This window comes from Nyctereutes procyonoides, unplaced genomic scaffold (assembly GCF_905146905.1).
Source record: "Nyctereutes procyonoides isolate TBG_1078 unplaced genomic scaffold, NYPRO_anot_genome, whole genome shotgun sequence".
Taxonomy (NCBI): Eukaryota; Metazoa; Chordata; class Mammalia; order Carnivora; family Canidae; genus Nyctereutes; species Nyctereutes procyonoides.
The window spans coordinates 57,400,839-57,416,789 of NW_026575049.1; the positions used below are offsets into that span (position 1 = coordinate 57,400,839).

Consider the following 15,951-nt stretch of genomic DNA (forward strand, 5'->3'; position numbering starts at 1 on the left):
TCTCATACATACTTAACTTTCAAAACCCCTGGGTGGGAGAGTTGAATGCCCATGGGTATTTAAAATTCTTTTTTAATTTTGCTATGGAGGTTGTAGGTAGGAAATACTCAGCTGACAGAGAGGGTGTAGTCCCCAGATTTCTAAGTGAAGCCTGGAACCCGAGCAGTGAGTAAAATTCCACCAGCCTTTGTGCCATGGCTGCAGCATCCAAGATATGTTCACATTGCATTTGTGTTCTCTTCCTTGACCACAATTATATAGTATTTGTGAGAAGCTGAACTTAGAAAGGTAATATTGAGTTATTTTCCTAGTGAATTAAAGCATAACTAGGAAACAAGAATTAGCCAGTTTATTGAGACGTTTAGTCAGGAAATATTGAAACTAAAAGTGATGGGAATCCTTGTAGAAAATGTTAGTGGATGGATTTGTTCAAGAAATGGCAAATATATTCTGATTTTCTCTATAATAAAACAAGAAATTCTGAAACAGAAGTTGAGTCACGATCATGAATTCAGTTCATTTTCTCATGTATTTCTTTGGCTTTAAATAAATGTCCTTTTCTTTAAAAAAAAAAAAAAGTCACACAACTGAGATAGAAATTATGATCCTTATTTTTCTGTTGTCTTATTTTTTTTTTAGAAAAAATTTGAGGAAGTTGAGTGACTTGTCCAAAACCACTGAGCTGTTAAGTGGTAAAACTCTAACCTACTTTGGTCTTCTGCCTCCAAATCTTGTGTTCTTTTACACTTTAGTATATAAGAACTTTTATAATTGAGATAAGATGGGTTTGATATTTACCCATTGATTTTAAGGAACTATACTCTTAGTTATTAATAAAACAATGGGGCATATGAAACAGAAGCAGGTTTATGAAATTACCTTTCTTCTTTCTTCCTAGCAAATTTAACCATTTTTCTTTTTTCATAATCAGATTCTAGGTAGAATAACTTCATTTGAATTATGTTTGTGAAAGCACCTGCTTTAGATTTGTCTGAGCTCTTTTTAAATTTCCTGGCCCAAGTTTAACTTTCTGTTTTATGCAGACCTAAGTCCACACTGTTTCAGTCTTGTGTCTCACATAATTGGAATACATCTGCTTTGTCTAGTTCCTTATCTATTAAGAGAAGTTATAGAAAACTTAATCTCAAACCACATATAACTCAAGTATGGACTTATGTGGCTCCGAATAAATGGCAGATAATTTCTAAAGTAATGACTTTAGTTTCCAAAAACTATTTTTAAAAATGAGTATATCTGATATTCCTGAAAATCATTTCATGCACAGTGATGGAAGTCCATTTTGAAAACCTAATTTGGGGAAGAATTAAAAAAAGAGTTAATTTCCTTTTTTCATGTGTTTCCTTGGTTCCTGCTAGAAATGGATGGCATCTGTTCTCAGATTGATGCAAAGAGTTGCCAGAGATAAGATGATCTTTCTTTAAGCTTCCTAGTTTTCTGATTGTCTATTCCTAGAAATCAGAGAAGCTAAGTATTTTGGTTTCAAGTACTTTCCTAGGTCTGAGTTAGAATATACAAGCTGTTCATAACTAACAAACTCAAGGCAAGAATTATCCAGAACAAGTACATGAATTGAATATAAATGCTTATGTGCCTGGGATCCCCCTCCTCAGAAATGAAACAAATTACCCCTTCTTCACTGTGTGCTTCCATATCTGAGGGTTAAGCCTACCTTTGTGTAAAGTCACCATCAGCAAGAGTGGCATGTTGAATAAGAGTTCAACATTGGTTTGCAATGACCAACTTGCTTGAGCATCTTTATTTCTAAGTTAATTCTGTAACTCCCTGTCTTGTTGGTTGGAGGTTAGCTCCAGCCTCATCTCTTATGGAGACTCTCCTTACTGTCCAAGAGGCTTAACGGCTCTTCTTCCAACCTCCCTGGCACTGTCATCAGTCCACTCACCCCATGCTAAAGCAGTGGTCCTTGGCAAGTTTTTTGCTCATGCAGAATTTTATTTTCAATTTTACTGTGCTGTCAAGATTTTTAAACATTTTGAGACATGTATATATATATCATGTTCACCCATCCTTTGAGTTCTTGCTATCATTTTTATCTGAGTTTTTTTCTTGTCTCAATCTGCTTTCATAGTTCATGTCCTTACCCTGAAAATGTTTCAGATGAAATGTTTCATCTTAAAAAGAAAAAAATCACCTTGTCTTATAATAAAGGCTCAGAAAAGCAACTAGCATGTTAATCTGGCTTCTTAATCTTAGCAGTCACCAAATCACTGGAAAATATTGAGTGCTTTGTTGTGTCTGCTTCTAAGTTCTACTTAACTTTAAAATCTTTACATTTTCTTACAGTATTGGTAGGTTTGTTAAAGTTATCTTCAGTATGAATTACAAACAAAAAGTTGATATTGGCATTATTGTCTAGTACAATAATTGAAGCTTTAACTTCATTGTTCTGAAAACACAGGGTCACTTAGTTTCTTCTGTAAGCAAGTTTGGCAACGAGTTACATTGCCAGTAAGGGATTTTTGTGTACTATTTAGCGTATGTGGGAACCTTGTATTACATTCTATTGTAGTTCTCATCTTTAGACAAGTATTATACTTCTTGTAGCTGTAGTACCAAACAGCAGGAGCTTGGGATTTATTGAAATGTCCTTACTCGTGAGTAAGAGTAGTTCAAGCTCCTTGAAGACAAGGACCATGTTTATTCTCACCCAGGGCTTGTAACAATCTAGGCACTGAATCAGTGTGTGTTGAGTAAAAGTGAGGGGCGGGGGGGGAAGAAGAAGAAAACACTAAGCATTTTGGTGAGCCTAGGCTGGTACTTAATATTTTTTTATAACATTCTAATTGGTCTTTATCTAATTACTGCCAGAAGTTACAGTGCATTTTGCTAATCAGTCAGTACAACCTTTGGCAAGAAAGCCGGAAATGCTGTCTGAAACTTCCTCCTTCCCACAAAAAGACCTGAAGATCCCTGGCCTAGAACATGCAAGCATTGAAGGACCAATAGCAGTAAGTAAAAAAATTACTTTTTAAGAACTATGAAGAGGACAAAGTAATAGGAACAAACAATGTGAACAGCCATACACTTGGCTTTTGTTAGTATCTTGGACTTGAATTTAAATAGTTCCTTCTCTTTTTTGACCCAGAATTTATCAACACTTGGAACAGAAGAGCTCCGACAACGAGAGCGCTATCTCAAGCAGAAGAGAGATAAGTTGATGTCCATGAGAAAGGATATGAAGACTAAGCAGATACAAAACTCCGAGCAGAAAGGAAAGCCTGCTGGGGAGGTAGAGGTATGACTAGCTTTAGTGTGTAAAGCTTTGCAAATCTAGAGGTGGAATTGTTAAAGTCAGATTGTGTGCAAGACAGCGTTGATAATGAATGTTGCTTGTAGCTGCAGTCATATTAACCTCACTGCTGGTGTAGCACCTGTTCAGTTTTTACTAGGCCATGAGATCATTGTGATAGGATTTTGTGAGGTTGAAATGATAGCGGTTTCATTTACACTTGTTTCTTTACTTGCCCTGCTCTGGGTGCTTATGGGTCAGCAGCCTATTTTACCTAAGCCTTTTGCAGTATTTTATCCACAAAGCAGCAACAGTACCCTCATCACCACCTCCAAGAGGCTTTCTTCCCTAAAAGGGTTTTTGCAAAGAAGAGATTTAGGGAACCCAGTCCACATGTGGGTTTTTAAATTTTTATTTACTGAAAATGCTCTTTGAGGCAGTATGTTGGGAATTTTAGACAAATGAACACATCTTATACTATAGCCAATTTTTTTTTTCTTTTCTGTTGTTTTGTTTTGTTTTAAGGAAATGACAGAGAAACCAGAAATGACAGCAGAGGAGAAGCAAACATTACTAAAGAGGAGATTGCTTGCAGAGAAACTTAAAGAAGAAGTTATTAATAAGTAATTTTAAAAACAATTTAGCAAAACAGTTCAAATTTTCTTAAAAATAAATTATTTAATCCTTAAACCAAGCTTGTTAGTTTCAAATACTTGTGTTCGCAAATGCAAATATAAGCTTATTATTACTACTTTATTAAATTTTGGAGGTAAAGGGTGGTGGAGAAGGCAGCTACTTGGGCTGAGAAGGGGTATAGAAAGCCGATGGTGCATTTATTCATTCAAACTTGGTTACCTGTTTGTTCTCAGCACTGTGCCAAGGATACAGTAGTCAGCTAGGTCATCAGGGTCCCTGCCTTCATGGGGCTAGTGAGGAAGGCCCAAAGAGCAAAGTGTAAGAAGGGAAAAGTGCAGTAATATCAGGAGGGCTGGCCAAGCCTCCTGAGAAAGTAATGTTTAAGCTGATTGGAAAGCCAGTTGCTGGGAGCAATGGGAAGGAACACCAGGTCGTGGTGCAGGAAAGAATGAAGCAGCTAGTGAGGAATGGGCAGGAGGGTGAGTGTATGTAGAATGAGGGGGAAGGCTGGCATATGGAATTGGAGATAGGTGGGGTATTGATTTAAGGGCCTTGTAGGAAATGTGAAGATTTCAAATTTTATAATGGCAATGGGAAGTCACTGAAAAGTTTGAAAGTAGGGAAGTCATCATCACAATGTTCAGTTAAAAAAAAAAAAGTGTGGCTGCCGTATGGAAACTGGGGGAGTTCGAGTCGTGAGGGTACCAACTGTAAGGAAATCCAATTAAAAGAGTAATCTCGTGCAGGAGCAAACAGGACTTGGAAAATGGATGTCAAAAATACTCAGGTACTCTTTTGAGAAAACCTACCATTAAAAAAGATAAAGGGAACAATCCGACTGAGCCTTCAGAGGGGAATGAAGCTGCGGGTGTCGGTCATTTTTATGTGAAGTGGTCCTGGATGGTTTTCTGTGGTAGTTGGCTTACCGAGAGTCAGAATAGTAGGATAAACCCTTCTTTCAAAAAACTTCCTGTGTCATCCAACAAGCACTCTCATTTCTAGTTACAGATTGCTCCTTCAGTTTAATTTATAGTTCCATTTTATTTCTTTAAATCTACAGTTATAAACGTTTAAAAAGGGAAACCAAAATTTATTTAGCTCCAGTCTTCAACCTGCAGAGAAAAACCAGCATTACATTTGTTAGATTTTCATCACTTAGATGGACAAGAGGAAGAACTAGTGATTAAAACACAGAAATCTGTTTCACGTAACTTTTTATTAAAAATAGTTTTTATACTGGATACATGTTTACAGATATAATTTTAAGAGAACCTCAGGCATACAAATGTGGGCTCTGGCTTGCTTCACTGAGTGAAGATAAAGATATAAAAATCCTGATCTGCCTGAGGATAGTCATTAAGACAGCAGCTAACATGTGGAAACTTTAATAGTTATTCTTTCAAGGGATATTTTAAGCCCTGTTTTCATATCATTGTGGGTGAGCATATGTACCATGAAAACGGTTATCCTGTAAGTCAACAAAACATTCACATTTCTGCAAGAAGAAAGGTTATTAAGATGATGATTTAAATGTTTGACTCATGGCAATTCTTTAGAAACGAAAATTAAACTCTTCATGAAGTATAAACATATTAGTTCCTACTGGAACTTTAAAATTACTTAATCAGGAAGAGTCAAGAGTCAATAGGGAAATGCTTTAGGCCTGGGCTTCTTAGATGACAAGAGTAAATTTATTAAGAGCTAAGAAGAATGAAAGGGGCTTTATAGAACTTGCTTGAAAAAAAAAATGTATTCAGATGGTAACTTTACTGATCTTAAATTATCCTGAGTCCCTTGCCTTATAAAGTGGAAGGTCTTTATCATTATATGTACCTTTAATAAAAGAGATGAGACTAGCCCCATTGCTGTGATGTTTTGGTGCTGGGACTTCATTTGCCCAAGGCATACCTTCTGTAAGTAGAATCAGTGATACTTAAAGTGCAGTCAACCGCCGTTTGTTTAGAATTTTTTCAGATTGGTGTAGGACTAAGTGGTTTATAATAAATATCTATGGATAATTTATTGGCTTTTAAAAGATATTATAAAATGGACATATCTCAAAATGGAATTAACTTATATTTACAATAAACCAAACAAAAGCAACAATCATAGAATTACAGGGTCACATTTTAATTCCTGAATTTTACAGTTCAGCATTAATATCACCACATGTATACAAATGGTGTAAAACAAGTACAGTGGTATTTTTAATACAAAATAAACATCTGTTTTATGGAAAAACTATACTTCATATCTACACAGACAGCCCATCTTTTCCAAACAATAGCCAAAATTAAAATTAACTACAAAATCTCCAAAACAGGGGAAACTGCTTCAGGTTAAGCTATTCCAGGAAAAATGGACCCATAACACATTACAAGGGTGATCTGAAGATTGTAGCCAGAATTACTGTTTTTAGTTTTTTCCCCAATGCATTAAGTTGTTGTTTGGGGGACGTATTTCCTCACTTCAGCATGATCTCAGATCATAGATGAGCAAACTAACATTAAAATATTTACAGGTAACTTGCTGTTCTAAAAATAAAACCTCTTAACTGTTTGCCTCAACTTATTTTAAATTCATTTACGTACATGGAATGTGCTTTTACTCTTTTAAAAAAGCAGCTTTCATATTACACCCTTGTTTGTTTTATGGAAAACTTCATGTGCTGCATACTGACTTTGATACTGAAGTAATAACTTCTGGGATCCAAATGGCCTCTAGATATTAAATGCCACTTAATTCAGCACTAGTCTTTGTATGTGAGTCTTTATATATTATACTTTAAAACTTACTCGCAGCTCTGGAGAGAGACAACTTTATGAACAAAGCAGAAAGTGACTTCAAATTATCTTGCACAAAAGATTGTATGTACTACGGGGAGACATTTGGAAACATTCTGTTCAATACACTCCAAAGTTTCTGGAGAAAAGTCATTATGAAATACTACTGTACTGATTCTTGGCATCAGTTATCTCTAAAAGTGCTGTAAAGTTCTATTAAGAAGAACTGTCCATTTTGAATCCAGTTTGTTTTCATCAAAATACATACTGAAAATTCCTGGTGTAGAAAACTCAACATGTACTGTAACACAGAGTGTACTTCCTTCCAACTACCTATAAGGCTGAATTTCTGTTAAATCTTCAAAAAAATGGTCCCAACAGCATAACTTCACTTTTATGATAGTTGAATTTGGTTTCATAAAAATTTTTTTAAAAAGAGGCAACCTATTAAAAGAACAACATGGCCAGCACCATTATACAAGTAATGTTATTGGGTTTGTAACTAAAGTTTTGTAATTGTTTCTAGATCGGATACCCCCTGGAGCAACCCTGCATTTAATATTATTTTATCAACCTTGTCCCTCCCCCAAGCCATCCCCAAACCTGAGAGTTTCCTCACTGAGAAGCTATCTCCCAGGTTCTGGTTACTAACCTTATTTTATTTTATTTTTTTTGACAGCCTGAAAGGCAAAACCCTTAATTACTAGCAAGCAATCAAGTTCCTGGGAAGCCTGGTCTTTTACAGAACTAAACTCTCCTAGCTGATATACTGAGTATTTTTTGCTACTCCTCATATATTTATAAGTTCAAGTGAGAAAGCTTTCTGATTCAGATTTTCAGCTCATCGAACAGTTGCAGCATTTTAGTAAGACCACACGTTGAGGGTCCCCACTAAGTATTTTATGAGCCAAGACGAGGTCTTTTCCTGGGAGATGTTTCTTCTTCTTCATCTTCCTCTTCATCATCTGGATAATCCACTAAACCAACCAAACTTCCCTATTGAAGAATAAAAAAAATTCTTAACATATGTAACTTAAGGGGAAAAAAACTTACTTAGTATAATCACTTTTAAAGACATCACAAATAACTTTTCTAAACTATTTAATCATATATATCTCAAACAGATATATTTGAATTTGATAAAGGAACAGCTTGAAAATTACGAACACCTGGTACATTGGTGGCACTCTAGGTTACCCCCAACTTTTCTATTTAGCTCTTAGATTTTTAATAACACCTCCCAATTCAGCAAACTTTCACTGTGGAAACATGTATCTCTACATAGCAGGACTCACAAATCATCATGACACTGGGAGCTAAGATTGTGAAAATGAACTCATTCATTTCTCTACGTTTAAACAGGAGTGAGTAGTCAGCCAGTGACAGGAAGCCCACCTTTTGTCTCTGTACTTCAGGTGTGTATTTCATCACTCAGTGCATACCACTGTTTTCATAATGCTTTTGATGATAAACACATGAAATGATTCCTAAAACTAATAACTAAAAAATTTAGAGCTACCTCTCTGTAACCAAAAGGAAAGTAATGAGGTAATTCAGATGTTTGGACCCCTAAAATTCCTATTAAAGCTCTGGACACTACCCAGGAAATTAAATGTCCTCAGGTTTGCACTCATTTAGAATCCATCCCATCAAGTTTATACATATGTCCCACAGGTTACAAGGGCTACTGTAAACAATGAATTTAGTTCAAACCCTTTAGACAAAGTAATAAACAAATACAACCGAAATAACTCATATTTCAAAGCTAAGCAGCTTCATATTTAAAGAACTCAGACATCTAGCCATAACACTTTGCCAAGATATAACTGAACCACTGTAATATTAGTCAACAAAGGCCAATGAGCAGCTAGAAACCATTATCAGAAAGTCTGGGAGTTAAACTTATTTATACCATATTTACATATGTGAGAATCCTGCTTTCTCAAGTCTTAAGTTTGATAAGAGACAGTATTGTCTCAATTGATAAGAATATATTGACTGTGGTCTGCCTGACTTCAAATTCCAACGCCACACTTTAGATGCAGGACTATGGGCTACTGATTTAGAATCTCTATGCCACACTTTCCTTATCTGCAAAATTGGTATAATAATAATAGTCAGACCTCACTGAACTACTTTGAAAATTAAACTGAAAATAAAATATAAAAAGCACTTGGCACAGTGCTTGGTATGTAGATAGAGTGTTCAATAATTGCTACTAGCTGCTATTACTAAAATCATTCTTTTTCATTGGTTTTCTAAGCCAAACAAGTTAGATGAGAGAAGACAGAAGATGTAATTACCTTCTAAAAGGGCACAATCTAATATTCACAAAGATAACAAGTTATCAAGGAATGTTTTGATCGTGCTTAGGATTATAGATTACATATCACAATGTACAAACATTTGTTAAAATTAATAAATATATCTGAAACACTCAGCTACACAATTTAATTTCATCTCTAGTATCTATCTATATCATAAACACTCCTATACGTTAAAACAATCATTTTTATTGAAAATAGCAATATAAAACGTGAAATATTAGAAGGTCTATAATCCAGAGATACATCTTTTGAAGAATTTGACAGACTCCAGACTTAATATAAAAACAAACCTACTTGTTTTAAAATAACTATCAGATTGCAATTGCACCACTTATGCCAAGTACTCTTGAGAAAAGTTTCCAATATGAAAGAAGGGATGAAAACAAATAACAATACCTATGAAGAAACAATGACAGTTTTTCTGAACCAAATAAACCAATGAACTAACAAATTATAAGTTAGGAAACTATTATCATGATTCATCATGTTTAAAAACTTAAGGAGAGAATTCAAAAATTATCTTCTACTCAAAATATATAGATCTTCCATAAACATGATTAATAAAAAATTTAAAAATCATCAGCAAAAGTGGTTATTTTATATTTCCTAATTATTATAGCTTTAATTTCTTTATCTCACCTAACTGCATTGGCAAGTACCCCCGAACAATGGTTACAGCAATCATAGTGGTGTCCTATCTTGTTCCCAACTTTGGTGGGACTACCTCTAATATGTCCTAAAGTATTAAGTAAGCTTTTGGTATCAGCCATATATATACCATGTTAAGAACTCTTGATGTATTTCCATTTTACTGAGTAAATGTGATAACTAATCAAAACTAAAAGCATATTCTATACAGAAATAAACATGTATATGAAATATTTTGTGGATAAAGTCACATACAATTGTTTTAGCTGCAAAAAGCTGGAAACAATGTTAAAATGCATCAAGAGTAAGTTATAAATTAAAGTATATCATACTCTGGAATTCTATAGAGAGAGTTCTCTTATGTCCTAACATGGAAAGCTCACCCAGGTTAAGTTTGTTAAGAGAAAACGCAAGATGCAGTATTCTCTTCTGTTAATCTGTGGCAAAAGAACTGTTGGTTTTAGGACCCACTGATCGTTTCTGATTCTGATTTTTAAAATATTTTTCTTTCTTTGGGGGGGGGGTAAGTAGTCGTCTTCAAGGAAAATGTGCATGTTTTACAGCTCTACAAGTTAAAAAAAAAAAAATCTTTGTAATTTCATTAGTAGCTAATGTCTTACCAGCCTTGAGAACTATCAAGTTTTCAAAGAATACAATTTTTTTAATTTTTTTTTTTTATTTATGATAGTCACAGAGAGAGAGAGAGAGAAAGAGAGAGAGAGAGGCAGAGACACAGGCAGAGGGAGAAGCAGGCTCCATGCACCGGGAGCCCGACGTGGGATTCGATCCCGGGTCTCCAGGATCGCGCCCTGGGCCAAAGGCAGGCGCCAAACCGCTGCGCCACCCAGGGATCCCCCAAAGAATACAATTTTTAAAAGCATATTAGAACTTTATTAGAATGCCATGCAAAGGAAAATGGACAGGTTCACACTTCATCTCTTTAATTTTAAGAACCAATCAATTCGATTGTGGTAATCAAAAGATAGTGAACTTCAAACTTTTGTCATAATCTAGTGTGATGAGCCATTTATTTTCCAAGAACAATCACTGTTCTCTCCTCCCCCCAAAAGGTGTAGAACAAATATATTCAGCAATCTGCTATTAGTGTCAAAAAGAGTGAAAAATTTGTGTTAGTACTTGATTTTGCTCAATCGTAAGTAAAAAATTATCTGGAAGGATAATGAATTAAGAACTCTAAGAAATATGGGGATCCCTGGGTGGCTCAGCGGTTAAGCGCCTGCCTTCCGTCCAGGCCGTATCCTGGAGTCCCGGGATCGAGTCCCATGTCAGGCTCCTGCTTTTCCCTGTGCCTGTGTCTCTGCCTCTCTCTCTCCACCCTGTCCCATGTCTCTCATGAATAAATAAATAAAATCTTAAAAAAAAAAAAAAAAGAACTCTAAGAAATAACCCAGGAGATAGAATAAGATTTAAAAAATAATATTAGAAAAATTATGACAATTGTAAAATCAATACAGAAGACCCAACATTCAAATAGTAAGTTACAGTGAAATAGCATAAAATGCTTCTCAACTGAAGGTCATGACTATTTAGCTGCTTTCAAGAAGAAAATAAAAAATGACATGCAAACGATCAGAAAGAAGAATGTCTCTGGATTTCTTGGCAGCAATAACTTCAAATTTTTAGAAGAAAATTATTTCCAATTTGGTTCTATATTCAGTTAAATTGTCAGGTAGGACAGAATCAATACATTTTCATACATGCAGGGGCTCAAATTTTATCTCTAATGGGATTTTCTCAGAAAACAATTATTACAGGATTTGCTCCACCAGAAGGAGAGGGAAAATCTAGAAGAGAACAGAGACATAAGACCCAGGAAACAATACAAGAAAGAGAGAGGCAAAAGAAGTATTAGGATAATGGCCTAGGCAAGCCTTAAGACAAGAGCTATACAGCAAGTCTAGAGAGCAAGCGATCTAGGCCAGAACCAGACAGGAGACTTCCAGAGAATATAGAAACTAACCTGAAAGATACTAAAAGAATTAGTGACAGACACCTAACTATTGCAACAAATGAAAAAAAAGGTGGTAATTATTTATTCAAAGAGAAAAGTTACAAAAAAAAAAAAATACAGTACAGAAAAAAAGACCAGGAAAAAAAAAAAAAAGACCAGGAAAAAAATTCATGAGTAAAGAATATTTACATTGTCATTATAGCTATAAAATTATCAAATATTATTTTAACCAAAATTTTTGATATAAAGGAGAAATAAGAGTGAGGATGTGCTAAGGAGTGTTCACATGCTAAACTCTTTATCTACCATAACAAGAATTTAACAAATTAGGTTTAAACTTGATAAAACAATATGAATTATTAACAGATTATTTAGAAACAGAAGAAACAGGTACAAGAAGAGTTCTAAAGCAATCTCTGGAGAGGAAAAAGAGGACTGATTTTTCTCAACATTTTAACATTATTTTGATTTTTCAAAGTAAGTGCATGTATCACTCGGATTAAAAAAAAAAAAAAAGCATGGCACCTGGGTGGCTCAGCTGGTTTAGTGTCTGCCTTCAGCTCAGGTCATGATCCTGGGTCCTGGGATCCAGTTCTCCAGTCCCATGTGGGCTCCCTGCTCAGCGGGGAGCCTGCTTCTCCCTCTCCTCCCTGCTTGTGCTCTATCTCTGTCAGTATCTCTTTCTCTCTCAAATAAATTCTTTTTTTTTTTTTTAAGATTTTATTTATTTATTCATAAAGACACTGAGAGAAGGCAGAGACATTGGTAGAGGGAGAAGCAGGCTCCTCACATGGAGGCCAACGTGAGACTCGATCCCGAAACTCCAGGGATCATGTCCTGAGCTGAAGGCAGACACTCAACTGCTAAGCCACTCGGGCATCCCTCTCAAATAAATTCTTAAAAAACAAAGAAAGAAAAGCTAGTATATATACTGAGAAGGTGCAAGTAGTGTTCTAAGCTTTTTACATTTATTGAATAATTTAGTATTTTTAAAGCCTATTGAGTTGGTGCTATTTTATTCTTGTTTAAATGAAGAAAAATTAAGGTCCTGAGAGATTTAATAACTTATTCAAGGTCATATAGCCTAGAAAAAGGCAGAACCAAGATTTACCTGAAAAATTTAACTTCACAGCAAATATTAATATAGTGCCACAAATATTACACCAAACTATCCTATCTAGAAGTGAAATTTAATTTTAAAATTTCTAGTTAAAAAATATAAAATGTTTTGGGCAGCCTGGGTGGCTCAGTGGCTTAGCGCTGCCTTCAGCCCAGGATGTGATCCTGGAGACTTGGGATCGTAGTCCGGCTTAGGGCTCCCAGGATGCCTGCTTCTCCCTCTGTCTGTGTCTCCGCCTCTCTCTTTCTCATGAATAAATAAATAAAATCTTTTAAAAAATAAAATGTTTCAAAAGCAGTAGCATCTCACTGAAAATGCTACTCCTGTGGATCTTTAGTCAAGCACCTACGACAATACAATACTGAATAAAGACTACATTTTTGTAAAATAAACTCAAATTGTATTTTGTATTCAAACCTAGAAGCATCTCTTCAGATTAGGTTTTCTACTACTATGGCATTTCCATCCTCTTGTCCTCCTACCCTTATGTTAACAGTTGTCTTATATTTATGCCTTTTTAAGCCACTCTTTTTTGGAGATGAGGATGGTTACATACCATAACAATTTAAATGAATGAAAAATGTTTCATATAAAATTTAAACTTGTTTATATAAAAAAAGTAACCAATGGGAAATACATTTGCTATGCAAATGACAAAACAGCTAATATCCTTATAAAGATTCATTCATATTAAGCAGCATGTAATCCAATTTTTAAAAGGCAAGACTATGAAAAGACAACTTGCAGAAGAGCAAATTCAAAAGACTAATAATATTCAAACTTGCTACTAACAAAGGACACACGATTGGGGATGAAATCTATCCGGTTTCTGCTACCTAATGGGCTGAGATTAAAAAGAATTGTAATAACACTGGCAAAGCTGCAATGAGCCAAGCACTCATACAATGCTTATGGTAATGTAAATTGGTAGAAACTTCTAGAGGTATATGACAATATGAAAACATTCTTCTACTCATTGATTCAAGAAAATAAAATGCAACATTCTTCTACTCATTGATTCAAGAAAATAAAATGCAACACCACCAGTAGTCCCATCAATGAAAGAAACGTCAGAATCAACTTATGTGCTCCAAAATATTACTAGGTGGGTTGCTTACAAGTGCTATGATATGCCTAAATAAAATGAAATTCTGTAGTCATCAACAGTGTTTTGAAAGAAAAATTCTTTTAACAAAAAGAAAAAAATGTAGAAAAATTCTTTTAACAAATAAATAAAAGCAGGACACAAAACTGTGTTTCTAGAAAAACCTCAACTGCATGTCAGGTAAACCCATATACCTAAAGAAATCAACCAAATGTTAGCAGTCACTATTCTGTGATGACAATGTGTACAACTTTTCTTCTTTGAAATTTATTTTTTATTTAAATTCAACAGCCAACATGTAAGTACATCATTAGTTTCAGATGTGGTGTTCAATAATTTATCAATTGCATATAAATTAATTTTTTAATTCAAATTTTCTTCAGTAAATATGAAACAGTTTTAAAGATGGAAAAAACAAAGTTCGTGTATAGAAGAATTTCACATACCTTGGTGGCTGTTACTGATGTAGCCAAGTTTGTAGTTTTGGAGGAGGATCCATTAGAACTTGCCGGTGGTGTCTGGGCCACCACAGACTTACTGTTTGTACTATTTGTTCCATTAGCAGTACTGGCAGAGTGGGAGAATGTAAATTTGAAGCCACTAGATGATGTCCTTTTAGGAAGGTTTTCCTTGTCTTCACTTTCTTTTGCTAAAGCGAAAGTAAAATTTTTAATCTTTTTCAGTAAATATTCCTAAATAAGCAAAGCATCTGAAAAGAACAATAGCTTAAAAACTTATAAAACATTGCCTTTGTTTCATAAGAGCCATGGAGCATGATGTGTACAGTAATTAGTCTTTAATCTTAGAAATCTCAGGATTTGAAAGGACCTTAAGAATCATATACCAGAATTAGCCATCCTACACTAGAATTCTACAGTGTTGTATCTAGGACACATCAAGGATTCATTACCTATTTGACTCTGCCTTTCACTGTTTCTTTGCACCTTCTCTTCACTGCACTGACCCTATACTTCTAAAATCCGTAAATCCATGTGAAAAACCTGTTAACCCCTCCCACAAGTCAGTATTTCAAATGCCTAAAGACAATGATATGATCATGTCTATCAGTCTCTTATTTCCTGAATATTCCAGATTCCTTTAACTGTTTCTCTTTGACTTGGGCATCTACTATCCTTTCACTCCTGGTTGCTCCTTTTTTTGTATATGATTCTAAAGTGGATTCAAAGCTTCAAGTATGGCCTTGCTGCCCCTTTCTATGGTAGTCAGGGCAGTGCCTATAATGAATAAAGGTAGAAGAATTAAGCTACCAAAGTTACCTATACCTTAGGACATCTTGTTGGCTATCTGCTACACCATGCTGAGGTCAATAGAATTTCAGACATTAAGAAGCGAGTACATAATGAATGAGGCTGGGAATAACAGTTGCAGGAAAAATGTAGTAAGTGATTGAAACACTAAGGAGAAATGCTTTTGCCTTTCAAAATGTTAAATTTGTAGTAAACATTTATATGATGTAGGACAGTACTCAAATAATGGTGATTTTTTAAGCTACAGAGTTAAAGTGATTAATTCTTTTAAAAGGTAAGATCTCAGGGTTTTTTTTTTTAAGATTTAATTATTCATGAGAAACACCGAGAGAGAGAGAGAGAGAGAGAGAGAGAGAGAGAGAGAGAGGCAGAAACATAGGCAGAGGGAGAAGCAGGCTCCCTGCAGGGAGCCTGACGTAGGACTTGATCCCGGGTCTCCAGGATCACGCCCTGGGCTGAAGGCGGTGCTAAACCACTGAGCCACCTGGGCTGCCCAGATCTCAGTTTTATAGACAAGTGAAACACATTTGAAAGATGGGAAATTCTACTTCTCTTGATAGTCTATCTTTATGAAATTTTTATAATGATTTAAAAACCTCAAATAGCAAAGTTACTTCTTTGAGCTTAGTTTCCTCAGTTATAAAAGGCAGAGCACTCTGGAAAGTTTCTATGGATCTATATGGTCTCTATTATTACTGGAGATTTCAGTACAGAAATAAATCAAGATTGTTTATAGAAAGCAATGTATAAGTAGACAATGTAATTCTAAACAGCAAATGAAGGGGTACTTGGGTGGCTCAGTCGTTGAGTGTCTGACTCTGGTT

The 15,951-nt window shown here is 35.1% G+C and overlaps 2 protein-coding genes across 3 annotated transcripts in view; one reads left to right on the forward strand and one right to left on the reverse strand.

Moving 5' to 3' along the window:
• CFAP36 (cilia and flagella associated protein 36) overlaps positions 1 to 3,962 on the forward strand; it is a 29,258-nt gene extending 25,296 nt beyond the window's left edge. The window contains exons 8-10 of the mRNA XM_055328039.1: positions 2,848 to 2,987; positions 3,125 to 3,274; positions 3,794 to 3,962. Of these exons, the coding sequence (XP_055184014.1) occupies positions 2,848 to 2,987; positions 3,125 to 3,274; positions 3,794 to 3,895 (392 nt within the window). The 3' untranslated portion in view covers positions 3,896 to 3,962. The remainder of the gene's footprint in view (positions 1 to 2,847; positions 2,988 to 3,124; positions 3,275 to 3,793) is intronic.
• Positions 3,963 to 6,013: 2,051 nt separating this feature from the next.
• The window catches only part of PPP4R3B (protein phosphatase 4 regulatory subunit 3B), a 62,361-nt gene continuing 52,423 nt past the window's right edge, over positions 6,014 to 15,951 (reverse strand). For both annotated transcript variants that reach the window (XM_055328036.1, XM_055328035.1), the window contains exons 15-16: positions 14,306 to 14,508; positions 6,014 to 7,683 (exon numbers count right to left, since the gene is read on the reverse strand). In XM_055328036.1, coding sequence (XP_055184011.1) covers positions 7,588 to 7,683; positions 14,306 to 14,508 — 299 coding nt within the window. In that variant the 3' untranslated portion in view covers positions 6,014 to 7,587. The remainder of the gene's footprint in view (positions 7,684 to 14,305; positions 14,509 to 15,951) is intronic.